At 42.9% G+C, this 27,719-nt stretch overlaps 1 protein-coding gene across 1 annotated transcript in view; it reads right to left on the bottom strand.

Moving 5' to 3' along the window:
- Window positions 1-19,705: 19,705 nt before the first annotated feature.
- The window catches only part of FAM124A (family with sequence similarity 124 member A), a 64,103-nt gene continuing 56,089 nt past the window's right edge, over window positions 19,706-27,719 (bottom strand). Inside the window, exon 4 of the mRNA XM_039839407.1 lies at window positions 19,706-20,757. Coding sequence (XP_039695341.1) covers window positions 19,951-20,757 — 807 coding nt within the window. The 3' untranslated portion in view covers window positions 19,706-19,950. The remainder of the gene's footprint in view (window positions 20,758-27,719) is intronic.

Below are 27,719 nucleotides of genomic sequence, written 5' to 3'. Positions count from 1 at the left end.
GGATGGACCTCGTGATAATCATGCTAAGCAAAAGAAGCCAGACAGAAAAAGCTGAAAACCACATGATATCACTTATATGTGGGACATAAACCTAAAAGCAACAAATGAGCAGGACAAGCAAACAGAGACTCATGGACATGGACTATAGACTAGTCAATACCAGAGAGTAAGAAGGAGGGGGGAAAGGGGAGGTAGATGTGGTTCAAATACGTGATGACAAAGAAATCTAACTATAAGAGGTGAACACAAGTGTGTGTGTGTGCGTATATATACATATATATATATATATATACACACATATGTGTATATATACGCACACACACACGTATATACATATATATATATATATGTTTTACTGTTAAAATGTATAGCTAAAATGTATTGGATTTCATTAACCAACATCACCATAGAAAAATTAATTAATTAATTAATTAATTAATTGATTGATTGATTAAAAAAAAATTCCCAGTAACAGTTTGGCATCTTTTCTGGCTGTGTGGCAGTCATGCGTGGGTCTCTATCCCTTGCAGAGACTCTAGAATCTGTCTGGCATCCTTTAACAAATATCTTATAGATCCAACTAGGAGGCTGAATTCTGTTGTTTACAACAAGAACTACTTCCAATCAACTGGTGGGGAGATAGTGTAATAATTAAGAGCACGGTCTTTGGAATCAGACAGACCTGGGTCTGTAACTTGACCTAGCTGTTAGCTAGTGGTATGCCATTGGACAGCTTATTTAATCTCACTAAGTCTCAGTTCCCTCATGGATAAATAAATCAAAATAAAACCTTTCAAATTGGATTGTACAGAACATTCAAAAGAAAATGTTTGGAAAGAATTTAGCACAATAACTGGCATATTTTTTTCCTTTCTTTTTTAATAACATTTTTTATTTTTCAATTATAGTTAGCATACAATATTACATTAGTTCCAGGTATACAACATGGTGGTTAGATAGCTATATAACTCACAAAATGATCACCCCAATAAATCTAGAATCCTTTTGGCACCATACATTGGTTATTACAATATTATGACTATATTTCTTATGCTATACTTTTCTCTCCATGACTATTTTATAACTACCAATTTGTACTTCTTAATCCTTTCCTCCCTTTTCATCAATTCCTCCCAAACTCCCTTCCATATGGTAACCCTCAAAATGTTTTCTATATCTACGAGTCTGCTTCTGTTTTTTTCTGTTGTTTATTTTATTCTTTAGATTCCACATGTACTTGAAATTTATGGCATTTATCTTTCTCTATCTGACTGACTCTACTCAGTACAATACCCTTGAGGTCCATCATGAAATATCTTCTTCCATTCTTTTACTTTCTGTCTGTGTATGTCCTTTAATCTGAAGTGAGTCTCTTATAAGCAGCCTATGTAAGGGTCTTGTTTTCTTATGCGTTCAGTCACCCTATCTCTTAATTGGAGCATTTAATTCTTTTTAATTTGAAATATTTGTTGATATATATGTAATTATTGCCATTTTTTATTCACAGTTTTGATAGGTATTTTTTTCTTGTTAAAAAATTTCTCCAACATATCCTGTAATAGTGGCTTGGTGGCGATGAACTCTTTGTTCTAGTCTGGGAAGCTCTTTATCTGTCCTTTGATTCTAAATGATAGCTTTGCTGGGTAGAGTAATCTTGGTTGTAGGTCCTAGGTTTTCATCACTTTGAGTATTTTGTGCCAAGTCATTCTGGCCTGCAAATTTTCTGTTGAGAAATCATCTGACAGTCAAAATGGGAGCTCCCTTGTAGGTAACTAATTGCTTTTCTCTTGCTGCTTTTAAGATTCTCTCTTTGAATTAAACCTTTAACATTTTAATTATGATGTGTCTTGTTGTGGGCCTATTTGGTTTCATCTTGTTTGGAACTCTCTGCACTTCCTGGGGTTGTATTTCTATTTCCATACCAGATTAGGAAAGTTTTCTGTCATTATTTCTTCAAATAGGTCTTCAATTTCTTGCTCTCTCTCTTCTACATCTTGTACCACTAGAATGTGAATATTTTTACTCTTGATGTTGTCCCAGAGGCCCCTTAAACTATCTTCATTTCTTTTAGATTCTTTTTTCTTGTTGCTGTTCTGATTGAGTGTCCTCTACTACTGCATCCTCTAAATCACTGATCTGATCCTCTGCTTCATCCAAACTATTGATTCCCTCTAATGTACTCTTCATCTCAGATATCATATTCTTAATTTTTGATGGGTTCTCCTTTATGTTTTCCATCTCTACTTTTATGTTTTCTGTCTCTTTGTTAAAGTTCTCATTGAGTTCATCTACTCTTTCCCTAAGTTCATTGAGCATCCTTATAACTAGTGTTTTGAAGCATCTAGCTTGCCTCCATTTTGTTGAGTTCTTTTTCTGGAGCTTGTTCTGTTCTTTCATGTGAGACATGCTTCTTTGTCTCCCCATTTTGACTGCCTCCCTGTATCTGTTTCTATGTATTAGATAGGGCTCTTAAGTGTCCTGGTCTTAGTAGAGTGGCTTTATGTAGTAGGTGTCCTTTGGGGCCCAGTGGCACATTTCTGGGAGGAGTTTAGATGCAGGCCAAGTTCAGCTATAGCCTGTGCACCTACAGGGCCACCTAATAAGAGTCATTAAGCAATTTATTGATGGTTACCTCTTTGGGTTTGTGAGTCTTTGAGAGATTTTAGGAAAATCTGCAGTAGAGCCAATAAAGGCCATTTGTATAGAATAAACCACTGAAAGTGACTTGGGTGGGCCCACAAGTTGAGAGAGGCAGAGTCTCAGGGAATCACCTGGGCGGAGGGACTTGTGACCTGGGTGGAGGGACTTGTGTTATCCAGGCTGATGGAGCCTCAGCTATGGAAGCATCTGTGTCTGCATGCTGGGAATGGGAGGGCTCAACCAAGGAACAGTGGATACTGCTAGCACTTCTGTCTGGAAGAAAGCTTCCCCTCCAACTTTTGCCCTGAAGCCTAAAAACTCAGTGTCTCCCCATATGTCCCTGGTGGTTCCCGAGCAGCTGCCCCAGCACTGGAGCTCAGAACAAGTGAGTCTGTCACTGAGTAAGGCTGGGTGTGGGCCCTTTAAGAGGAATGTATGCAACTCCCGTAGCCGTTTACCTCACTCAGCAGCAACCACCACTGTTTTTCACAGCCAGAGGTTGTGGGGACTCCTCTTCCTGGCACTGGAACCCTGTACTTGATAGCCCAGTATGGGGCTAGGACGCTCGTTCCTCAGATGAGGGAGGGGGCTCTGCAGCCAAGATAGCCCTCCCAATTCTCAATTGCCACATGTGGTTGTGGGACCGAGCTGCTTCACTTATCTGCCCTCTTATTCATTTGAGGTGACTTCTTTATTTTTGTCTCTAGTTGTAGAGCTTCTGTTCAACCAGACCTCAGGCGACTCGGCATACTGGTTGCTCTGTAGTTTCGTTATAATTTTGGTGTTGTTGGGACAGGAGGCGTGCCCAGCCCCTATCCACTTTCTTAACTGGTTCCCCTGGCATATATTTGACACTCAGTAAATGAAAGGGTAGTTATTCCAGTGAGGCATGCGTATATTCCCTCTTTAACCTATTAGATTATTAAAAAAATTTTTTTCTGTCATAAAGATGCAAACTAAAAGGTTAGAGATGGCTGGAGGGACTTGTGTTCTTTCTTCAGTCTCCTTTAGAGGTGGTTTTCCCACCTTCCCTGTTCCATGAGATGTTTGGAATTCTCTGGAGACTAACAGTGGGGTCAAGCACTGTCTCTCCAAAATGTGATATGGCCTGTCTACCTGGAATTTGGGTTTGTCACTGGCTCTAATTAGGCTAATGCTACAGTGACCTTGAAGGTAGTAATTTGGATGAGATAGAGGTGTAAGAATTTTTTCAAAAAGTATCAGGCATAATTCCAGCAAGACTTTGAAGCATCGCTCTATTACACGTGATACAAAAACTGCCTCTGCTCACTTCATCTCTTTGTTCTTTCACCACACATTTTCCCTTAGTGTTTAAATCTTTCATCCTGGCCTCCCACTCCATTTGGGACAAATATCCTCTTTGGTTATTTCTGGTTCGGCTGTTTAGAACATGCTGATTTATGGTATCTTGCTAGAGATTTGTGGTACAGGAATGAGCTGCCAAATGCAATGAAAGACATTTGCAATTCAGCAGGGCAGTCTTAACTACGGTGCCATCTTTACGCTGTCTAGAGGTGATACGACATGGGAAGGCATCTCAGATCATGAAAGAAATGAAAAGACAAAAATCCAGACAGGCAGGTTGTTTTGAAGATCCTATGTTGGTTATAGAAAAATAAAATACATTCCAAAATTGATTGCACTTAGCTGAGGAAAAGCTGAAAATTTCAGATGACTTGAAGGAACTCTATAAGAAGCTTTGACTGCAAATAGCCTCATTCAAGAATGAAGTCCACGTGTGTGGTAAGAGGACTCATTCGTCTGGGTGCTCCACACACCTCATCCTTATTGCTTTGTTTGTTCTACTGACCCCTAGATTCAACCTCATCCTACTAGCCCTCTACTTCAGTAGTCGCCCACCTTTTTGGCACCAGGGACTGTGCTCTTATGAGAATTTAATATCTGACGATTTGAGGTGGAGCCGAGATGGTGATGCTAGTGCTGGAGAGTGATTGCAAATATAGAAGAAGCTTCACTCACTTGCCCGCCACTCAAATCCTGCTGTGTGGCCTGGTTCTGGTCCACGGCTCGGAGGTTGGGGACCCCTACTCTACTCCACTCCCTAATTCCAGGTATAACATTATAACTTCCCAAATAGAGCAAATTAATATTAATTTTGTTTTGAAAAATTTATAACATCTTTTGACCTAGTTGAAAATGTCACAGATCTGACTTTTATAAACTGTCTGGTCTTGCATACATTATTATTCCTTTCCGTGCCTGATTGTCCTTAATTTGTGGTGAGTTTTAAAACACTTTTAACCTGAAGAGAGTGCAGAATGCTTTAAGGGTACCGAGGCACAGGAGTGAGTCAAGGCCTCCTAGGAGCACCAGGCACTCCACCAAGGCTTCACCGCCCCATTCTCTGAGGGCCGGAGAGATGAGGAGACCTTGGGAGCTTTTGATTATTTTCATCCTTCTTGCCATTCTTCTTACCCTTTCTTCTTTCCTTCTGCACCAAACATCAAAGTGGTGGGAAGAATTTGGCTCTTGATTAGGGGTGGAGAGAAGGCAGAGATTCATTTCTGTTTCTTCTTTTGCTCACCCCAAACCAGGAAGCTAAGGAGTCCCCTTGCCCAGCGCCCCCTGGTTGCAGAAGGAAGAGCTGATCTCCTTGTCAAATTACAAGCATGACAAAGACATTTCAAATGGGACTATGTGCCCCTAAGGGCACTGACTGAAGAGGGATGGGCCTGACATTTTGTATATTTGACCTCTGTGGAACCGGACCTTTCATTTGTTGTATGTGGATACTCCAGCCTGCCTTCCAAAGGCAGAGCCGGACTCAGGCAGGCGCACTCCTGCTTTCCTCTCATACAAGCAGGATTTTTCTATTTAAAAAGAGTTAGTCTTGTTAATGATCACAATTAAATCAGAGGGTTAGAATTTTAATAGAATCTGCTAATAACTTCTGAGACCTGAATTTAGTCTCAAACAACTATATGCTACTCCTACCAGATTTTTTCCATCAGCGTTATTTAGATGTTCTGTCTGAGAAGAGTAGTGCTGTGAATTGTGCTTACAATTAAATATATGAATAAGTAAATAAAATGCATTAATATTTTATTAACAAATAATGATGAAAAAATAACATATGCTATAGTGGCTGTTGCTGGTTTCATTATTCCTGCTTTGGGGAAGCTCCACTGAAGAAATTTTTCTGCTTGGAAAGACTTTCTCACATTTTGTTCTTAAATTCTTACCACTCTTCAAAACTCAGCTCAGTCGTTACTTGTTTTCACAGGAGTGATTCCCCAGTTCTCCTCAAGAGGAGTGCTCATGTCGCTTGTCACTCACCTCACTCTTCCTTCTAGGTATCTGTGTGTTGTTTCACTTTATCTGCTGTCTCATAAACTCCTTAGGGGAGAATTTGTTAAATACAATTTTACCTGTTCTGATGCAACTTAACAATATCCAGTATATTCATTTAAAGGAAAGAAAGAATGAATGATGACAGTCTACTGTTTGTTAGTTGTATGATCTTACACAATGTCTCCTCATGTGTGAAATGGCGATAACTAAAATCTTTAACTAAAATTTAAGATTAAATGACAGCATGTGTATCAAGTACTAGTACAAGGCCTGGCACATCGAGTTCTCAATAAATGTCAGCTGTTGGTTTTATTGTTATTAACATGGAATGCATTTTTAGTAGGTATCTTGAGGTATGTAGGTACCTTTAATAGGTATCTTTGCTGATCAAGGGCATAGTGGTAAATGAAGGATGGACATAATCAATAGTATCTCATAAAAGCAAAGTAACAGCAATAAAGCTAAAGTAAATTTAACCAGTAAAATGGTGCTTCAGGTTCTATATACAATAACAGGCAGAGTTCCAGAAAGGCCCAAGTGTACTCTAATGCATACATTCAGCACATAAAAATACAACTCGACTTCATCATAAATTTGATCTACAGCCAAGATAACCATGTCCATCATCAAGTAAATGAATATTGTGCTGGTGTCTCTGATACAATGTACTTTTGGTGGTACTTTGGGTAACTTGCTCTTTTAAAAGGACTCTCTTGGTTAATTTAACCAAGGAAGGTTAAATTAAAACCTTATTCTTCTCTGCATTCATTTTCCTATAGCAAACAGAGACCTGGGTAATCACTCTGTGACCCTTAATAGGTTTGGTCAATATCTATTGATAATGATATTGAGACAGTTTCTTTCAGTAGAGTTTCTTTTTTTTTTTCAAAGTAAGTGCTGGATCCAGCATCTCTTCCCCTGATGTTCTCCAGCTTTTCCAATTTCACCAAAGCTACTTTGTATACCTTCTCTCTGGCATCATGAGCTTTCACTCACCTGCCCACACCAAGCACAAGCATTCACCTCCTCCAGGGAGCTTTCCCAGTTCCCTAGGAAGAGTTCTCTGCCCCTTCCCTGCCCACGCCCCCCCACTCCCGCCCCACCTTGGGAGACACAGAATGGTTCTATTTGTATCATTGCCATTCCCTTATTGTAGGGCAAATGTATGTTTAAAGGTTTATTTCTACCTGTTGACTATGAACCACAAAAAGGTATGGCCCTGTTTTTGATCATTTTTATGTCTCTATGTTCTAACAGGAAGGTTTGGGGACAGTAGGATAAACAGCTATGATGCCTTCCTTGAGCTTGCCTGAGGCAAAGTGCCTGTCACATTCAGGACCAGAGTTCTGCTCCAGTGGCCATGATGGCCACCAGCACGGACCAGCCCCAGCCCCTTCCCTGATTTTCCAGTATCGCGTAGCCCACATTATTGTGATCCCTGAAGAGAGTGTGGGACACCCAGTGAAGGCTAGAATCAAATTCCTTATGGGAACAGCAGGTGGGCGCTTTGTGCGATAACATTCGATCTGTAGAAATGAAAGAATCTGATAGATCATGCACTGTAGAGTTGTGGACTAAAATCATACAAATACCTGGTAAGTGCTGAGCGTTTGTGCAGGTATTCATTCATTCACCCTTTCAATGAATATTTATGGATCACCTGCTAGATGCTAGGCCCTAAAAGACAATCTTATGCTCAAAGTTAGAGGTGGCCTCTGCCACATGGAGGGTGTTCTAGTCAGGGAACTAGATAAAATTAATGCAGTTCACGGATATAGATACATAAAGTGTGCATGAAGGAAAAGAATCCAGAGGGTGAAATGGAGAATAAGAGGAATGGAGGGAAGGGAATGAATACGTGTGGGGGTAGATAGATGAATACAGATAGATGGTTCAGGAAGGCGTTTTAGAAGATGGCATTTAAGCTACCATCAAAAGGGTAAAAAGGAGATATGGGAGCAAAGAGTAAAGAGAAAGCATCGCAGGCTGAGGGGACTAGAGTTGCAAAGACTGAGCTGAGTGTTCAATGACCTGCAGGAAATCTGGTGGGACTGGAGCGGAGTGAGCGAGGCGAAGAAAGGAGAGAGGAGAGAAGGTTGGATAGAGATAGAGGGGTCAGATCATGCACGGCTTCGTGGCCTGGTGACAGGCAATCGGGTTTTTACTTCAAAGGCAATGGGAAGCCACTGCAGGACATGAAGTGGGATAGTGACATGATTCAGTGCACAGATTCCATCACCTTCTCTTCCTCTGCTTTTTTTTTTCTCCTGGGCTGTGAATGCACCACCAGCTCCTGCAGCATCTGCTTTGTAACAAGGAGCTTCTTCACTGAACACTTTCAAGTGGCCTCGAAGCTGTGAATGTGCTGAGAGGAAAGCCCGGAGCTTTGAGCATGGAGAGGGGGCAGCACCCATCAACCCGGCCAGCGGCGCCTCCTCTGCCTCTTCCATCATCCTTTGGTCTTACACTGCTGGGTTATTGCACCACATTTTCCCGTAACCTAGTGTTGCAGACTCTGCTAGTTTTCCATTTGATTTTAAAAATAAGTAAATAATTGCACAGTCAATACACGGATGTGGTAAAAATGCAAAGCAAATGACAGAGTTTGGGAACCGCAGGTCCAGGCAACAGCTATAGCTCTGAGATGGGTTCTCGGGGCACAGCCCATCCTGAGAGGACTCTGTTTGCTGGTCGATGTTAAACACGTGGCTTTATTTATTTTTATACATGTAGCCAATCCTGAGGGAAATTTTGGAAGGTCACAGTGGAAATGATTTTCAGTTTGAGGCAAAGATCAGGTCAACCTTGGAACTCCCGGCCCGACCTTGAAAGGCTACAATTCTAACATGACAAACATTAAAGAGAGCAAGTAAGTGTGTTCATGCCATTTCAATGTTCCTTTTCAAATATGTGTATTTAAGCCAGTTGGGTTTGGAATCCATTCAGTTTGTGTTTTTGCCAAGAGTTTTGTGGGCGTAAAGCTTAAAAATAGCTGTGTAGACGTAGGATGTCTGTAGGGAAATGTGGATAAATTCTAGGTTGAGAAAAAGTTCTGTGAGCAAGTGCCCTCGATGTTTAGCCCCAGATGTTTGTAAAGACAAGAAACATTTTAGAGATCAGAGTAGCAGCTGTGTCTTACTCGTGGTCCCAACAGGTGAGTGTCTGGATCCCGATGTGGATATGGATGGCGTGACGCAGAAATATGTCATGGGAGAAATTAAGGACCAATAAAGAAGAATTAAGATTTAAAAAGAGGTGATGGGGGAAATAAAGAGAGAAAATTCCACATGGACAGGCGAGAAAAATTAGGATTTTTCATGGAAGCGTGAAGGCAGATGGGATTGAAACTGAAAAACAAAGTAAACAGCTGAGGTTCAGGTAAATACAAATTTGCTCAGTAACTAACAGCCTGGAGTTTTCTTCCCTGCCAGTGTCTCCCTCTCACCCACCAAAGTACTTGGATTAAATAATCATGAAATGAACAGCCTGATCAGGGCCACGGGACTTGACTTGGGAAGAGAAAATGCAGATTCAGCATGAAAGAAGCAGCCTCTGGGCCTGCCGATAGACTGTGGAGCAAGCAAGTACATCCCTCCCGTACTCACCCATTCAAATCTTATTTATCGAGATGCTGCTTTGGACGAAGGGCTAGTTTGAAGCCTGCCTGCATAGATAAGCCTTGTATCTAAACAGCTCCAAGACTAAGTATCCTGTGACCTGTCCTGGGTCAGAGACAACCGAGTACTGGCACATCACGGCAGGGGAAGAGAGCTCTGACGGTCATAACTAGGCAAGCTTCCGGAAAGAAATGGGGTTTGCAATGGACTTCAGTGGATGGCAGGGTTTTGATGGGCAAAGTTGGAGAAATAACCTGGGCTTTGGCACGCTGGCGGGAGAGCACAAGGTAGGGTTAGTGGAGAGTTAAGAGACCGTTTGGCTGGAGCGTAGAATTGTAAGTGCTACGGTCGAAGGGTGATCATGGCCAGGTGGTGAAAACCTTGAGAGTGTGTCTGGGGACAGGGCACTCTCGTTTGGTCAGCAGGAACTGTTGGAGGGTTTTGAACATGAGGGTGTGCAAAACACTTGTAAAATATTGGCAGTTGTGTGTAGATGGACAGGAGTGGGCAGATGTTGGGGCCATGGAGGCTAGTTGGGAGTCTGTGGTTGTAGCCTAGGAGAGTGATGACCCGTTTCATAAAGACACGACTTAGTGGGCATGACTCTCGGGCAACACGTTACACGTGCAAAAATATTTCTTTATTAAAAATAATAACTAATTCTGACTCAAAGCCATCGTCTTGTATGTTGTTGGAAATTCCACTGTGGTCATACCTGAGGACCTCTCCTCTGAAACAGGACACATCGGCATCTAGGAGAATTGTGTGGCAGGTGAAAATAGGAAAGAAGCCTCCGATCTCTCGTGGCGCTACTGCTGCTGTCCTTGCTATTTAATCCGCGGTGGTTCATGACGTATTTCTATACACGAAGACAAGTACTCTGAGGGGTGAAGCGAGTATTTGAATGCCTTCACTTTCCAGATGAGGAAACTGAGGCACCAGATGTTACAGAATTTGTCTAAGTTTTTACAGCTCGGAAGGAGGGAGCCAGGATTCAAAGACCCTTCTTCTAATTGCTAGTCTGCACCATCTGTGTAGCTGGGGTTGGCTGGAAAGGAAAGAACAGAAGAACATAAAACCTGGAGAGGATGAGTAGTAAACAGGAGTGGGGACAGATTTCATGTGAATATTGAGAACACTCATAGGCAGCTAGGTTTTCCTAGTTTTATTATCTTCATTTTCAATTATAAAATTAGTAAGTGCTTATCATAGAAAACATGTCAAGTGCAAAAAGGAAAATAAAACAGAAAAAATACCACCATGATTCTACTTCCCAGAAGCAAAAGCTATTATATTTTTACATAGTCCTTTATAATTAGTTTTTCTCTGCATTGTTCTACACGGTTTAGTGTGTGAATGTGTGCGTGTGTGTGTGTGTACTTACATATGTAAAGACAATTATATCATGATTTTTAAGCTTAAAGTTATATTGAGCTTTCTCCTTTGTCATTAAAAATGTTTTGAAGCATTATTTGTCATAGTTGTATAATATTTCACTGCATGGGCTCCTAATTTACTTTTCTTTTTAATTTACTAATTCATTTCACATTCAGGTTGTTTTCCTATAATTTGCTGTTACAGATCATACTGTGACAAATAGATGCGCAGGTCTTTACCTCTGTCTTGGATAATTTCCTTGGGATAGAGTCCTGGTAATTGAATTATACAGCATAAACTCTTTTAAGGCTGCTGAACATCTCTTTCCAAAAAGTTTGTACCAATTACTGCTAAAAGCCATGTCTAAACATAAATTGAATATTACTTTTAAAACCTTTGATAATTTAAAAGGGTGAAATTGACCTTTCACTGTGAGAGGCTTTGCCCCTTGATCACATTTATTCCTCAGAACGACCCTATGGAGAAGGTTTTGTTTCTTAAAATACTATTATTAATCTTGCTGACTGAGATTTCTGGTGCCCTCTTAAATTTTCCCCCTGAGGCAAGTACCTCACTCCACCCTTGTCCTGGCTTTGATTCACTCCACTTTGCAATTGAGGGAACCAAGGATGAGAAATGAAGTACAGTGGGCCCTTTGTATCCAGGAGTTCTGTATCCTTGGACTCAACTAACTGCAGATCAAAAATATTTGGGAGAAAAAAAAGTTACATTGTTGCTGACGTGTACTACTAGTTAGGCCTATGAGGATTGTATCTGTACTGAACATGTATAGACTTTTTTCTTGTCATTATTCCCCGAACGATACAGTATAACAACAGTATAACAAATATTTACATAGCATTTGCATCATGTTAAGTATTAGAAGTAATCTAGAGATGATTTAACCTTTTTCCCATTCAGAAAAAAAAAATGCAGCTCGCTGCAGTGTTTCCTTGACATCACGGCTAAGAATGCTACGTTTGCTAGGATTTGCTACATTTTCAGTGATCCAACTACTAAAAGCAGAATGCTGTAAACAGAATGATGTCATTGGTTTCCAAAGACTATAGATATACTAAACAGATGCAAAAATAATAATAAAAGTGAGACATTTCATGGCAAACTTTGAGGGTTAAGACTGTAATCCATGAGTTATCTTGGGGTAAATGCTGTGAGTACTATTGCCAAGTATTCTTGGGGCAAACGGGAAATGAGCTGAAGTATATGGGAGGTTTGTAGGTTATATGCAAATACTATGTCATTTTATATAAGGAGCTTGAACATCCACAGATTTGGGTATGTCTAGGGGTCCTGGAACCAACTTCCCATGGATACTGATGGCTGCCTGTATCTTGATTAGGCTCACACAGTCAGTAAGTCTCAGTGATGACATTCAAATCAGGTATGTATGACTCTGAAACCCTAGGCTACCTTGGTGCTTCACTCCTGGTTTTTGAATGTGCAGGATGAGAGAGAAGAAAACTTTAACAAAACTGAGAAACCTGGAGGAGAAGAAGCTGGTGTTCTTGTGTGTGTGTGTGTGTGTGTGTGGTGGTAGTTTGTTGTGGGTCACGTTGATTTGGGGGCACAGAGAAACCAGACCTGTACACTATAGGATATGTAGCATGCAGCTGAAAATTCAGGTCTGGCCTGCAGAAAGGAGTGTGACTCAATGTGTGGGAGAAGCCGGACTTGGCCTGTGGGACTGGAGGGGAAGGCCTGGGCCTGCCTAATGGAAAGCTCCACTGTTTATCAAATCCGAGAGCAAAGGGTGGGTTGGACCGAGGACAGAACCGTGACCAGGCAGAATTCTTGGGGATGGTCATACATGGTTGAATCACAATCCTGAGCCTACTGCCAGACGCCCAAGAGCACCCATCTCCATAGCTGCAGCCAGTTCACTGTGTCCAGCGAGGACAAAGCTGGAAGGGGAACACTCCTAGGAAGCCTGGGGCAGAGCTGGGGGCTCTGACAGGGACCAGAGGATCACTGCAGGTCTACAGAGTCAGCTCTGGGGATAAACACAGGCCCAGACTGCCACTGAGCTCTATGGCCAAGGAGAATTCTGGAGGCCCTTGCATGGGACAATTTACTTATATTGGGCATGGGAGGCTCACTGTGCAGGAAGTGGAACATAACTCTTGGAACAGAAATAGGACAAGGGATCTCTCTGCTGCACAGATCAGTTTCCAATGTTGTGCCAGGTTGCATTTTCAGTTGTCAGACAATTTCCAAAGGCAGAGGACCTGGCAGTAAACCCGTTCTCCTTAGTCTCTTCTTGCTTCTTACCTCATTAGAGTGGGATTCATCTTATGGGGTAAGGAGGGGTCCTGAAGGGATAGTGGACAGCATGGCCCTGGTTGAATAGCTGGCAAGGCTAGCTGCTGAGAGTAGTGTGGACCAAGGTGGTTTAGGGGGCCTTTGGGAAGTTGTAATAGGTTTGGACAGTTGAAGCCTGTGAGGGTAAATGAAAGTTGTCCGAACAGCCATGGATGGGTGGAGTGAATGGGAGTGGCTCGGCACAGGACTCTCCACGAGGGCTTGGCGCCTGGTGGAAGGGGCAACAGGAGGCCCGAGGGGAAGGGGTGCAGATGTTTCCGAGGGCAGCAGCGAAATGGTCAGCTTGGGCTCTGGTTGGGGCAGGCAGATCTGGAAGCCGGAGGAGAGGGCACGGGGAGAGGGTGGACAGGGAGATGGCTGACAGAAGGTGGGGCAGTTTCCATAGGTTTGTGGGATTGGCAGGAGGGAGAGAGAAGGAAGTGGTTGGGGAAGGGGAGCTCAGCGATCTGGGAGAAGGAGCAGAATTGAGTGGTAACTTGCACCAAGGTTTGGCTCAGCTGGTGATGGCTTGAAATGAAAGAAAGAGAAAAACTGGTCAGGTTGACGTTAGAAAGATGATTTCCTGTCGGAGGGAATTCCGTCCAGACAGAAGTTTGAGAGGTGGTGGTAGAACAGCTGATTGTAGAGAACATTGAAGCCAAACCTTGTCTGCCCAACTGGCATAAGGAGTCTGTGGAGGAGACTAGCCTGCTGGGCAGAGCATGTGACCATTTTATAGCCTAAGGGGAAAGAAAATCAACTTTTATTAACTACCTGCTATGTGGCAGGCAGTATAGGAACTTTTGCACGAATCGTATAATTTAAATTTTTGCAATGATCTTCCAATGTTGTCCATATTTTACACATGATAAAACAGCCTCAGAGAAGTGCAATAACTTACCCTAGGTACACATAGTGAGTGGTGGAGTCAGAATTGGAAGCCAGATCTATTTGATGCCAAAATCTGAGACTCCATATGTAACTGTAGCAAAAGTTAATTCCATCAGATCCATCAGGAGGATACAAAATCTACATGTAAGTGGTAAATAGCAATGATGGTTATCGGAGATTAGTTCCATGAGGGAGAGATGATGTCTCCCCCATTCAATCCTAGGTCCTCAGCACCTAGCCCACTGCCTGACACATAGTGGGACTCAGAATATACCTGTAGAACAGATGATAATAAGCAAATCCACTCAGAGCAATGAAGAAAGTGGCGCAGGGACCCAAATTCCTAACATCTTTTCAGGAATCTCAGTGGGATGAGGGGCTTTATAACTTACCTGGAAGAGCTTCAAAGTGCTGGAAGCCTCTTACCTGGGGGAGGTTAGAGAATTAGGGTTGACTCAGCAACAACACAGCATGAATGAGGATGCAGAAGGAGCCAAGAGATTGGATGGACTCTCCATCCACACAGGCTAGAACCTCTACTAGTGCGTTCCAGGTAAGACCAAATGTTTACTATTATCAGGAAGGCATTTGAGTTCATGGCAGCCCCAAGTCAATCCTTAGAAATGCAGACAGTTTCCTATCCCCCTGCTGGGCTTCCCAGTAAGGCGTCTGCCTTTCCACCTGTCCTCTACTTGCCAAACAGATTGGTCCCACGAGAAGCAGCCAGCCTGCAGGCTTTCTGCTGAGGACGACATTTCCTTCTCCCCACTGCGTCTAGGGAGGCTCATCCAAAGTGCGTGGCCAAGTCCACTTCTCTGGGTCTTGTAAATTCATCCTGCCATTAAGTAAGCTACCAGCTTGGACCAAATGAGCAACCCCACAGAGAAGACCCCTTGTGACAATCCCCTTGTGAGAAAGTGATTTTAGAAATCTGTGCTAAGAAAAACTTGGTTTCCACTGAGGAAAGGCATTGCGGCATCTCCAGTTACAATGAAATAAGACGGTGTCGCTAGATTCTCTAATCACAAATGAAAACTACTGAGCTACTTATGTTTCTCTTTTTGCTTTGGCTTCTAGGAAATTCATCCACAGCAGTTAGGTTTTTCTTTATGGTTGGCATATTTATAGACTCTTTTTTTTCTTAGCCCTGCTTTTCTATTTCTATTTGCGTTGCCTTTTGTCATTGTGTTTTCAGTTGCCTCAATGCCCTGTAGCAATAAGTAATTAGATGCAGAATAATAATCAGAAGCGAAGGGCCTCCTGCCTATTCATCCAGGTGGAGTCTTCTCAAATGGAAAGGGCAGTTGCCGACCCTCCGGGGCACAGCAGCCACCAGGTGGCACCAAAGCTTTCCCACAGCCGTCTTTCCTGAGGCAATTTGGCCTGAAAGTGTTTATGTTCAGCAGGCCATTTCTTGTGAGCTGTGCCATACACATGGAGTGGCTCCTGTCCAAAACGCGCTGGGGACTGGGCAGAGCTGACCTAAGGGAGCCCAGCTGACTTCTTTCAGATGCTCAGCTTATAAGATCAGGATTTCAAATACGGTGAGGCAAGTCCCAACCAGACCAGGCCACTTGGGGGCTATGCCTTTGTTGTCAGAAGCAGCTTTGTTTTTCTGCACCATCTGAGGCAACTGCAGGCGGGCCCTCATCACAAATAGAGAGTTTAAGGAGAGTGTCATAGGGGCATGGGGGAAGGGCCTTTTTAGCTTCACCAAATATTCTTGTGACTTCTGTCTGAAATGAATATGTTGCTCCTAATAGTGGGCATATAACTGGACAATAGTTTTCACACCCCTAAAATAGAAACTGACTATTAGAAAGACCCAAGTGTGCTGACATTGCCATTCATGTTTGCCTCTGTTATTCACTCAGATGAACTACGTCATTTAAAGTTGTTTTGTATCTGGGCCTCTATGCCCTAAATTAGAAAAAGGCCTTCAGTAGAAGTTGGAAGAATGTAATTACATAAAAATCTTTCAATTCATGTTCTTGACCCCTCATGAATCCATTTGTTATAATAATTGTGACAAAAGATGCTTCAAGAATCCATTTTTATTCATGTTGGTTTCTCTTGTTATTTTCTCAAGCCTCTGCAGTACCCGATAAGTTGTGTTCCCAGAAGATTAAGGAGAAGTAGAATCTTACAAGTCAGGAGACATTTATGTCCAGACCAGCCACATGGAGGAGGGTGGCCTGGGCAGAGAGGTGGAAGGGGACTACTCAGCTATTCCCACTGCTCTCTTGAAATTCAGTCCTGAGATCACTGGCCAGAACTGGTCATTGATACTGTTCTGTGGGTTTGGGAAAGAGAAATTCACCACGGTTAGTTTTATTTGCCTTAAGAATGCCTTCCAGGAATTCTGAGTCTACTCAGGCACCTCTTGCCCAATGGACTAGAGAAGTCATTCATCTATGAAAAGCCCAGCAAGGGGATAGGAAACTATCTGCATTTCTACTGAGTGACTTGGGGCTGAAGACATCAGCCATGAACTCAAATGCCTTCCTGATAATAGTAAACATTTGGTCTCACCTGGAATGCACTAGACAGTATTGTCCAATAGGCTTCCATGTGACTGTGCCTCTGCTGTTGGCCCCTGGGCTCAAGGCACATCCAGCACTATAACCCATTTTGTGTAGTCACATGTCGGCTGTCCCCCCATCACAAAAGCTTCTTTGGTGGTTTCCCACTTCACGCTTCCACAAGTGACCCAATTGAGTGGCCCAAAATGATTCTGTAGGGCCCAGTAGGTCAGTTAGGGGCTGCCTTGAGAAGTGTTTGATCTTTAAAGCAGATACTAGGTAGTGTTTAGTCTAGGCCTTCGTGGGACCATGAGCAGTAACTCTGGGGAGTCTTATTTGGAAAAGAGACAAATAAGGGGTGGGCCGTGAACTAGACCAGGGTACTTCTTAACACGGCCATTCTGGGACAAGCCCAAGGAGAAGAAACCAGGTTCCATTAAATGACAAAAAACTAGGGCTCAAATTTACATTTCCTACATTACAGAGCCTAATCCAGGAGAGAAATAATTTATGAAGACCTCAATGTTTTAAAATTGGACAAATTTATTGAGCGCCTATAGTATGCTAGCATCTATCATGACAATAATAATCCAGAAGTCAGATCCACCAGTGGATTGAGGAAAATGACCAGAAATGAAATTTTCTGGACAAGGAAAATGACCAGAAATGAAAGCTAGGGCTCTGCCATTCGTGTCGATGTGACCCCTTCTCCACGGAGTGACTGTCATTTCTGACCATAGCACTGGAGGGTAGGGGAAGGTAGGAGAGGAGAGGGCCTGAATATGGTCTGTGGTGGGTTTCTCTTCCTTCACTCTTTGTGTTTTGGGGGCACCTTGCATTTTCTGCTTTTGAATGGTGTTGTTGACATCCTTTGGGGTCATTTCGATTGAACGGACTGTGCTGAGGGTGGGTCACTGAAAAAGGGTGAGACCAGAGAGCATCAGAGTTGGGCTATAAGGCAATTCTAGCGGTGCATGTGGGCACATTAGTGTACTGATTAAGGATGGTAGCTGATCCACTCATTTACGCCTTACTGACTTTGCTACTCCTGAGCTTGCACCTCCCCCACCCCCATTCCTTGGAGGCTGGGTCAGCCCCTCTAAGTTATTTTTCTCCTCCTCGCTAATGTTAACACGTTGCTTTTCATCATCGGCTACTGACTGTCACAATTTTAGGCAGGAGGTAGATAGCTAGTGGCTTTCTAGGAATCATCTCTGCAGAAAGAAGCCCCTCACTGCTCTGCTCCCTGCGGTTCTGCAGTCACTGGCATGTCCTGAGCAGCCTACTTTTTTGGCCTCATGCGCCACAGCAGGAGAGAGCTAGATTTTTTGTCGCTGCCTGGGCCAAGATCTTAAATTGACCTGTCTAGCACAAGGATTGGCAAACTACAACTCTTGGACTAAATCTGGCCCTCCACCTGTTATTGTAAATAAAGTTTTATTGGAACTCAGCCACTCCTACTCATTTACATATTGTCTATGGCTGCTTTCATGCTATAATGGCAGTGTTGAGTAGTTGCAATAAGGCCATTTGGCTGGCAAAGCCTAAGACATTTAATATCTAGCCCTTTCCAGAAAAAGTTTGCTCACTTCTGGTCTAGAATTATGAGACCATATTTTTATTTACTTAAACTGGAGCAGAATAGTATAATTTGGAGTCCTGGAATATCCAAGATGTTTGGGGCAGGATCCAAGACTCTCATTACAAGGATGGCAAATATGAGGCTTAAGCGCTAGTCTGTTGACTGGTAACAAATGCCAGGAGGGCCATGTTGAGAAGGATTCTGAGGCTGTGTCTGGGTTGGTGTGGGCAATCCAAGAGAGGTGGAAATTGGGCCGTGAGTATTATGGCAAAAAGCACCAGATTGGGAAGTGAGCAGGGCAAATCCATGCTCTTCTTCTCCAAAGGTAAACAGCAACCAGGGACAGGTCAGCATCACCCCCGATGGCCTGGCCCCACTTGGCATTGTCAAGGTTGGAACTGTAAACATACTCTTATTGAAGTGAGAGAGATGTGAGATTTAAATACCATTCACACTGTGACAGAAGCAGACAACAGGCAGGAAGGGCCAAGGTCAGGAGAAAGCTCCGGCTTCAATTAAGGTTCCTGTGCACTCATGCAAGGCTAGCAATACAACCGTGTTTGTTCGAGGGAGCATTTTGTGTAAAGCCTCCCATTTGGAGAAAAGGGGGCATTTATTAATCTGTACAATTAAAATGCCAGTTAAAATGTTTCAAATTATTTAAAAATGAAAAAGGCAGGGTGACAATGCATATTTACTGGAGAAAGCAGTAAAAATGTGGCTCCTGTCATTCATATAGATTAAACATATACAGCCCTTAGACTGTGGTTTTTAAATGGAAGAATCCTAAGACTATCTACTACTATGTATAAATCCTATTATTCTGTAACTCCAACGAACGATTCTTCCTTAGTGATCCAAATAAATCCAGGTGGAGTGGTCTTCTGTAGCCCTTCACTTGTTACAGTGAATGTGTTTTTGAAAGGTGGAGGCAAATCTAGTTTTTGGAACTTAGATCATATTTTAAATGCACCAAGAGTCTGTTACTCATGCTAAATTCTTATAAAGCATATTAGCCACTTTAGTGTAAATCCAGATTTTCAGATGTGTGGTATCAAAGCAAGGTAATACTGTAGTCTGTAATATGTTTACAGCTGTCTCATCAAGCTGTCTTTTTTCAATATATGCAGTATTTGGAAATCTTAGGGTCACTGTTCTCTGGTAATGCAAATCTATCTGGAGAATCCAGTAAGTTGTATATTTTGTTATTGTGCACTAATCTCTCATACAAGCCACTTAGTATCTTTCCCACATTCAACATTTTGGCTTTGTTTTTCCCTCACAGCATGAAAAACTGCCAAATCAGCTCTGGCTGACTAGGTTTTCTTTTCATTTCAAATAATTGTATGAAGGATTTAAATTGTGTAAGTGCACTCAACCATATCTCAAAGGGAAGTGAGTATTCAGAAAATATATTTTATGACAAGTTTGTTGAGAATTTATTTGCATAAAAATGCCAGTGTTTTTCCGCCGAGTCCCTATAAGTATACTACCTCTCAGGTAAAAGTGGGGGGCATGGCAAAGGTGCTAACGATCCCCGTGAAACAGACAATTAGGTTCCAGGCAGACCTGGGAAGCTGGGCTGCGAACACGGGTGGTTCGCAGAGGGGACCCCAGAGGGGCAGTGGGTCCTGAGCTCGTGTGTCTGAAAAACCAGAGCAGAGGGTGTTCAGATGTAGAATTCCTCTGTGTCGTCGTCTCCAGGCCCAGCCAGTGCTGGGGACGCCGGGACGTCTCTGCCGGTCCACTCGCCATTGGGAACATCACCAGGGAGCTCGGGGGGTGTCTCTGTGAGTGAGGTGGCACCAGATGCAGGGGGAACAGCAACCGCTGTGGCCGAGTAGCTGGAAGGCCCTTCCGTGAAGAAAGGGAGGGACGTGTGGGAGGTCTCCGAGGTCCCCGCGCTGGGAGCAGGCAGCGGCACTCCTCTGGGACTGTTGTGCTTGGACCAGTGGTTGCTGCAACTTCCAGGAGGGAGGGGCGTTTCCAACGCGCTGCAGAACCTGCTGGGTGCAGAGTACGCAGAGACAACAGACAGGTCCGAGGAGGAGAGCCGCAGGCCCGTGTCCACATCCGTCTCCTGGGCCCCGTCTAAGTCATCAACGGAGAGGAGGTGGGTGTGCCTCCACTCTGATGCACAGTGCCCTGGGGCACTTGTGTTTGAAAACCACTGCGGTACAGCTGAGGAGGCCGGGGAGGGGTCTTCTGTGGGCAAACAGAACAAGGACTTGCTTCTCTGGAAAGACCCACGAAGGCAGGGGGCGCTGCTGGCTTGTCTGGCAAATTCCTGCTGGTGCCCAGCAGGCAGGCCTACCGGGCTGGGCCCCACGTGTGGACTGTCCAGCAGGGGCTGCTGGCTGCTGCCAGGTGTACGGCTTGGTGTGGTGGCACCTGGGGAAGGTGTGGAGTGAGGTTCCTGCTCTGAGGAGTGGTGAACTCTGCTGGGTTTAGGAAACTTCCTGTGCATCCTTTGTGCCTATAGGGAGAAGAGGGCATGTCCTGTTAGTCACCTGGGGATGCACACATCATGAAACATATTTCTTCATAACTGGAAACTGCCAGCAATGTCATGGCAATAAGGCATTACCAGAAATTTTATTCTCCAAACTCTAAAGTAAAGACGAGGTAGCAGAGCTTGGGGTGATACTAATCAGGACATAGAGGAGATGCAGCCCGTTGTCACAATAAGAATGACACTTCTTCAAGTACACATGCAAGGAGCTCAACAATTAGCCACAAGAATGAGGGGCCGATAAAGGAGCTAAGAATTACCCATTACATGTAGAAGGAATGCTTGAAGGGTTCCTTCTCTTTACCAAGGCATCACTGTTTGGAAAAGTTATTATTGATGAAAGGATGGAAGTTATCAGGACGATGTCAGATCAGATCAGCATGAGACTTGACTCCAGTACACGTGTGCTCATCAGGACACAGCCTAAGGCTGGCCAATGGTTCAGGGTCGTAAATCTTCAATAAGTGAGGGCCTATCAGATTAGCACATATTTACTTACTATTAGGAACCACTGACGATATCTTTTGACTTTGAGACTGCATAGGAAAGGATTTGCAACTATGACTAAATCGCTTGGATGCCCCACAGGGCATGGACAAGCATGCCTCACCCCTTTCATGCCTCACCCCCGTCCTCCAGTTCTCCGCACCTCCCCCTGCAGCTCAGTAGGAACCTGTTTCTGTTGCACGGACCTGGGGACCTCTCCTCCACCTAGGTCTGCTTCTCTTAGATTCTTCCCTTGGTCTGGCTCGGAGCTCAAGCCTACAGGGCAACCTTACAATGCAAAGTTTCAATCAAATAATGGATTTGGGGATAGCAGGTCTGGCTCTGTTTACAAAAACGGTTCTGACTGCGCTTTACTATAAAGGATATTTCCTGGCACCCAGCAGGCTGAGACGCCGGCCCTTCCCTAGACAAGAAACACCCCTGCCTCCTCAGTCAGCAGGAACCTGGTTTTCCCACAGCCACTTGGGTAATTCAGTTCAATGTATGTTTATTGAATACTTGTTACAGGTAAAGGCGAGGAAACGACAATGAGAAGGACTCAGTCGTTAACCATATGAAACATATTTCATCAAAAGAAGACAAAAAGAAATAACTCAGACAAGAGAATATGATGACAGGTACAATACTAGGGCTGAGGACAGACCACGCCCACCGAGTGGGGGCACAAGAGTCTTGGTGGAGGTGGCCCTATGGGTGAGCATTCGAGAGGGGCAGCTGTTCTTGTAGGTGGCCTGGTTGGAGAGAGAGGCCAACACAGGGCCTGACCTGTGAGTGAGGGACTTGCAGGAGGCAGCAAGCAGTTTGGCTTGATTAGAGTCCAAGTGCATGAAAAGCAGTTTGGAAAGGAGTCTAGTGCTTAAGAAATCCACATATTTATTATCCTTCTGCTGGGGTCATATTCAGTCTTAGTTACGTTTTTTCTATATGACCATTCCTTTCGTTGATTTCTAAGATCTTTATTTTTCTAATTCCAGATATCTCTTAATCCTGTAAACAGAATGATTGACTCATTCTTTCAACCAATATTAACTGCGGGTCTTTTATGCAGAGCTTCTCAACTAGCGTGTTTAAGTTTTGAATGGGCTATTAAAGGTGTGCAGAGATACTAATCTCTTTCATTAGCAGCCTCTTGCACCCACATAAATGTTATCATTATCATTTTCTATGTGCTCTTTGATGTGATAAAGGTCCAGAGGGTCGGGCACAGGCACAGATAATTCTGAATAAGATGTGGCCTTAATTCCCAACGATTAAGAACACAAAATTTAAGTATAACAAAGTGAGCCATGATGATAAAGTGAGTAGCAATATATGGCACATGTTGGGGCACAAAGGAAGGAATGATTGAGTTTATAGAGGTGTGAGGCAGCCTGGGGAAAAGGTAGAAAAAGATGGCCTTGGAAAGTCATGCTTAGATGAAATCTTGGAAGTGGAAGAGGTGTTTGCCAGCTGGCAGGCAGCAGGTGCAGTGTGGAAGGGCATTCAGGCACAGAAGCATCCTGAGCAGAGGCTGGAGGCATAAATAGGAGGTGAGTCCTGAGAAGTGAGAGGAGTCTCATTACCATGAACCCCGAGTCACATGCAAGTAGAAGGACTGTCACTTCAAAACCTGAAGGCTTGAAAGCAAGACGGTGGCATGGCCAGATTTGGGGCAGTGGATTGAAGAAGAAGGATTGATGGGGAGGGGCATGGTCTTGTGAGGGAGAAAGGGCTAGACTGGTGGTAGGAAGAACATTTAGAAGATACCATAGTGGTCTTTCACTTTTAAAGATTTGGGACAAATAAGCCATACTTTCAGTTGCTTGCATGTGTTTCCTCTCGATCACTGATTCAGGTATTCAGAATTTTCTGTGGATTCTCTATCCAGCCTTCCTGATCCTCTCTTAATCCCCAGTCTGTATATTCTGTGTGTGGGGTATGTAGGTGTGTGTTTGTCCCTATAATCTGCTGGTCCTGTTCCTGCTCTTCAGGCTCCGTACAGCATATCGGGGTTTCCAAGTTGTTCTGCTAGGGGTGGCTTAAGAGGCTAAAGGAGAAGCAGCAGCAATTAAGATTTCTGATGATCTGAATTAAAGACCATGATGCGAATGCTTTTAGTACAGGTTGTAACTGGGTAAGGTATTGTTCTTCTAAGGATCATAGTCCACAAGGCATGACAATGACATTTTTTAAGCAGGTCCAGATTTTATGTGCATGGGAGACTTAGCTGAATATGGCAAGAAAGGTTGTGAGCTGAGCTGGTTTCTCCTGGGGCATGATCCTCTCACCAGGGCTTGCTGCTCTGTGCTCCAGTGTGCCCTCGACTCCCAATCCAGCCCTTCTGACTCTGGTATTACTGCTCTGTCCTGCTCTGGTTAACGATCTCTGCAAGACCCTGTGCTCCACAAGGGAGAGCCTTCTTAGCACATGCCCTGCCCAGTGCCTGGCACATAACAGGAGTGTCCGTATAAATGAAGAGTCACACCTTCAGGATGGGGTAAGGAGCAGCCTCAGAAGGCCCTGTTGTGCCTGAGACGTGTCACAGTTGGGTGGCTGTTAGAGAGACAAACCAATCATTTGAGTTTGGCTAAATAAGAGAGAAAATATGTCACGAGGATCATTAGAAAAGGTAGTCCTGGAGGCTGCTTCCAGGAAGGACACTACTTAGTAGTTAAAATGTCTTATTTTTCCCAAGGGCCAAATCCTTGGGTGCCCCAATGTCATTTTCTGTCTTGGTTAAGTGTGCGCCACACTGTGACTTCCATCTTCTGAATCTTATCTGAGGAGCATGCTCTTGATGACTACGTGTGCAGTCTTAATCTGCCTTAAAAAGGAAGCCTCTGTGAGTATTGCTTCATGAGAAGCAAAAAGCCAACAGCCAAAGTTCTCATGCAATGAACTGCTAGGGGACATCTGAGTCTTTCCACTGGCAGAGACACAGCAGTGTTAAATGTGCCCCCAAATCAGAAACAACTGGTGGAGGAGGAATACTTGGTGGTTTTGCAGATTTTCATTGCCTGTGCTCTGTCTTATTTTTACCACATCAGGAGTTCAAATAGACCCTAAATTCTGCTGCTTTGAAGAGAGGGAACACCAGTGTTTTTCACTGGAAGGTTGCCTATGTACCATGGGGGGACCTGCTAGGTCGGTGGGATTCCAGCTGGCACAGTGCTGGCTGGTGATAAGGGCAAAATCTTGGGGTGGGGAGTTGGAGGAGGGTGGCTGCAGAGACTCCACACTCCCAGCTCCCTCTCTGGGCCAAGGGCTAATGTGATGCAGGATGCACCTGTAGCAGATCTGGTGGTATTCTCCACTTCTGCCCTGAGGGAGAATAGTCTTGTCTATCCTAAAGACAAATTGCATATTCAAGAGACGGAGCTTCTTTCTGTGCCCTAACTCTGACCGTGGCTTTTTCCAGCCTCTCATCTGCTTGCTGACTTGACCAGGAACACTAAATGCTGAGAATAAATTGGAGTAGGCGATTCAGGAAACTCTTCCTCAGTGAACCTTTCTAGAGTGAAATGACACCCTGTGCCTGCCTCCCCTGGAAGCCTCCCTGCTTCTCTGGCTTTCAGCTCTCAGGGGCTGCCCTCCAGAGCTTCTCCAAGTGACAGCAGCGATGTACTTTGGAGCGGCTTCCTTTCTCTTTGAAGCAGTGCAGGCTAGCTGACTCACTGGAATCCAGTAGTTTCCTTCTTTGCTATTTATGGAACTTTCTCTAAGGAACAGTTAGCATTACATAAATGAATCTGGTTAGGGCAACCAGCCAAGGAAATCTGGTTATGTCCCTGAAACCACCAACAAAACCTGAAATGCAGTAATAGACTCATGAATTTCTCATGCAACTCAAGCAGAGGCAGTTTGCCGCTGATGAAGTAAAGAGGTGTGAGCCAAAGCATCTTTTTCAAGGATATGGGTATCAACAGGCTCTCATTTTCTGGCATATGGATAGAACCCCTAGTGAAGGTGACTCTGCCTTGACCTAGTACCCTTGGCAGGGTAGCATGGGTCATTCATGGTGTCTCACAGGTCATTCACGGTCAGGGAGTTCTTTCTCACCTTCACTCCTCCTCTTTCTGAGAAAGGTCATTCATTTCCTCTTGTTCTGTCCTTGACTACTGTGGCGTTGTCTGTTGTGTAAAGAACTAGCAATGGATCTTTTAATTCAGGGACTAATAAAAATTAGGAACAGTCTCAAGGAAATCGGGCAGTGGGTTCACATGAGAAATCAGATTTTTGTTCTACAAAGAACAGCACATTTTGCTTGTTCTTTCACTGTCCTCTGGGTGGTTTTCATATATCTACAAAGAAGACTACCCACAGGCAAAGCCTGTTTTTAAAAATATTTCTAAAAATTTTAATTAAAAATTTCAATTATAATAGATATATAACATTTTATTAGTTTCAGATGTACAACATAATGATTTGATATTTGTATATATTGTGAAATGACACCTCAATAAGTGTAGTTAACCTCTTACCTTATATAGTTAAGTTTTTTTCTTATAATGAGGACTTTTAATCTTTCTTAGCAACTTTTAATATACAACATGTTATTAACTATAGTCACCAATGCTGTACATTACATCCCCAGTTCTTATTTTATAATGAGAAGTTTGTACGTTTTGGCTACCTTCACCTCTTCCACCTCCCAGAAACCACAAATATGTCTTTCTATATGTATGAATTAGATTTTTTATTCCATATATAAGTGAAATCATATGGTATTTGACTTATTTCACTTAGCAAAATGCACTCAGGGTCCATCCATGTTGTTGCAAACGGCAAGATTGCCTTCTTTTTTTTTATGGCTGAATAAAATAACATTGTATATATACACACCACATTTTCCTTATCCAGTCATCCAATGATGGACACTTGGGTTGCTTCCATGTCTTGGCTATTGTAAATAATGCCATAATAAATATGAAGGGTACAAATGTCTTTTGAGTTAGTGTTGTCATTTTCTTTATATAAACACCCAGAAGTGGAATTGTTAGATTATATGGTAGTCCTATTTTAAATTTTTTGAGAAACCTCCACATTGTTTTCCATAGTGGTTGCACAAATTTAATTCCCACCAACAGTGCGTGAGGGGTAGCTTTCTCCATATCCTTGGCTGTTTGATAATAGCCATTCTAATAGATGAGGTGGTATCGCATTATTGTATAGATCTGCCTTTCCCTAATGATTAGTGATGTGGAGCATGATTTCATGTACCTCTTGGTCATTTGAATGTCTGTGGGAAAATGTCTATTCAGATTCTCTGCCTATTTTTTAATTAGATTTTTTTTTTTTTGCTTTTAAGTTATATAAATTCTTTATATGTTTTGGATGTTAACCTCTTTTCAGATATATGATTTGCAAATATTTTCTCCCATTTGGTAGGTGAATCTTTTATTGCTGATGGTTTTCCTTGCTGTGTAGAAGTTTTCAAATTTTATGTAGCCACACTTGTTTTCTTTTCCTTTTGTTGCTTATACTTTTGGTGTCAAATCCAAAAAATCACCAAGACTGATCTCAAGGAAATTACCACTGTGTTTTCTTGTAGGAGTTTTATGGTTTCAGGTCTTACTTTTAAGTCTTTAATCCATTTTGAGTTAATTTTTGTGCATGGTGTAAGATAGTGGTCCAATTTCATTCTTTTGCATATGGCTGTCCAGTTTTCCTTAAATGGTTATTGAAGAGACTGTCTGTTCTCCATTGTACAGTCTTGGCTCCTTTGTTGTAAATTAATTGACCATATAAATTTGGGTTTATTTCTGGGCTCTCTATTCTGTTCTATTGATCTGTGTCTGTTTTTATGCCAATATCATACTGTTTTGATTACTGTAGCCTTGTAATATAGTTTGAAATCAGGAGAAATGATGCTTCTGGCTTTGTTCTTCTTTCTCAAGAGTCTTTGGCTATTCAAGGTCTTTTATGATCCCATACAAATTTTAGAATGATTTGTTCTACTTCTGTGAAAAATACCATTAAAATTTTGGTAGGGATTGCATTGAATCTGTAGATTGCTTTGGGTAGTATGGACATTTTAACAGCATTAATTCTTTCAGTCCATGAGCATGGAATACCTTTCCAGTCATTTATATCTTCGTTATTTTTTTTCTCATAGTTTATAGTATACTGGTCTTTCACCTCGTTGGTTAAATTTATTCCTGGGTATTTTTTATTCTTTTGATGCAGTTATAAATGAGATTGTTTTCTTAATTTCTCTGATAGTTCGTTTAGTGTATAGGCACACAACAGATTTTTGTATATTGATATTGCATCCTTCAACTTTACTGAATTTATTTTTATTTATTGTAACTTTTTTTGGTGGAGACTTTAGGATTTTCATTATATAATTATGTTATCTGAAAATACTGATGTTTTACTTCTTTTAAATTAGATGCCTTTCTCTTCTCTTCTCCTCTCCTCTCTTTTCTTTTCTTTTTCTT

The sequence above is a fragment of the Pteropus medius genome, unplaced genomic scaffold, assembly GCF_902729225.1.
Source record: "Pteropus medius unplaced genomic scaffold, Ma_sr-lr_union100, whole genome shotgun sequence".
Lineage (NCBI taxonomy): Eukaryota > Metazoa > Chordata > Mammalia > Chiroptera > Pteropodidae > Pteropus > Pteropus medius.
This window is presented reverse-complemented; position numbering and strand designations above follow the sequence as displayed.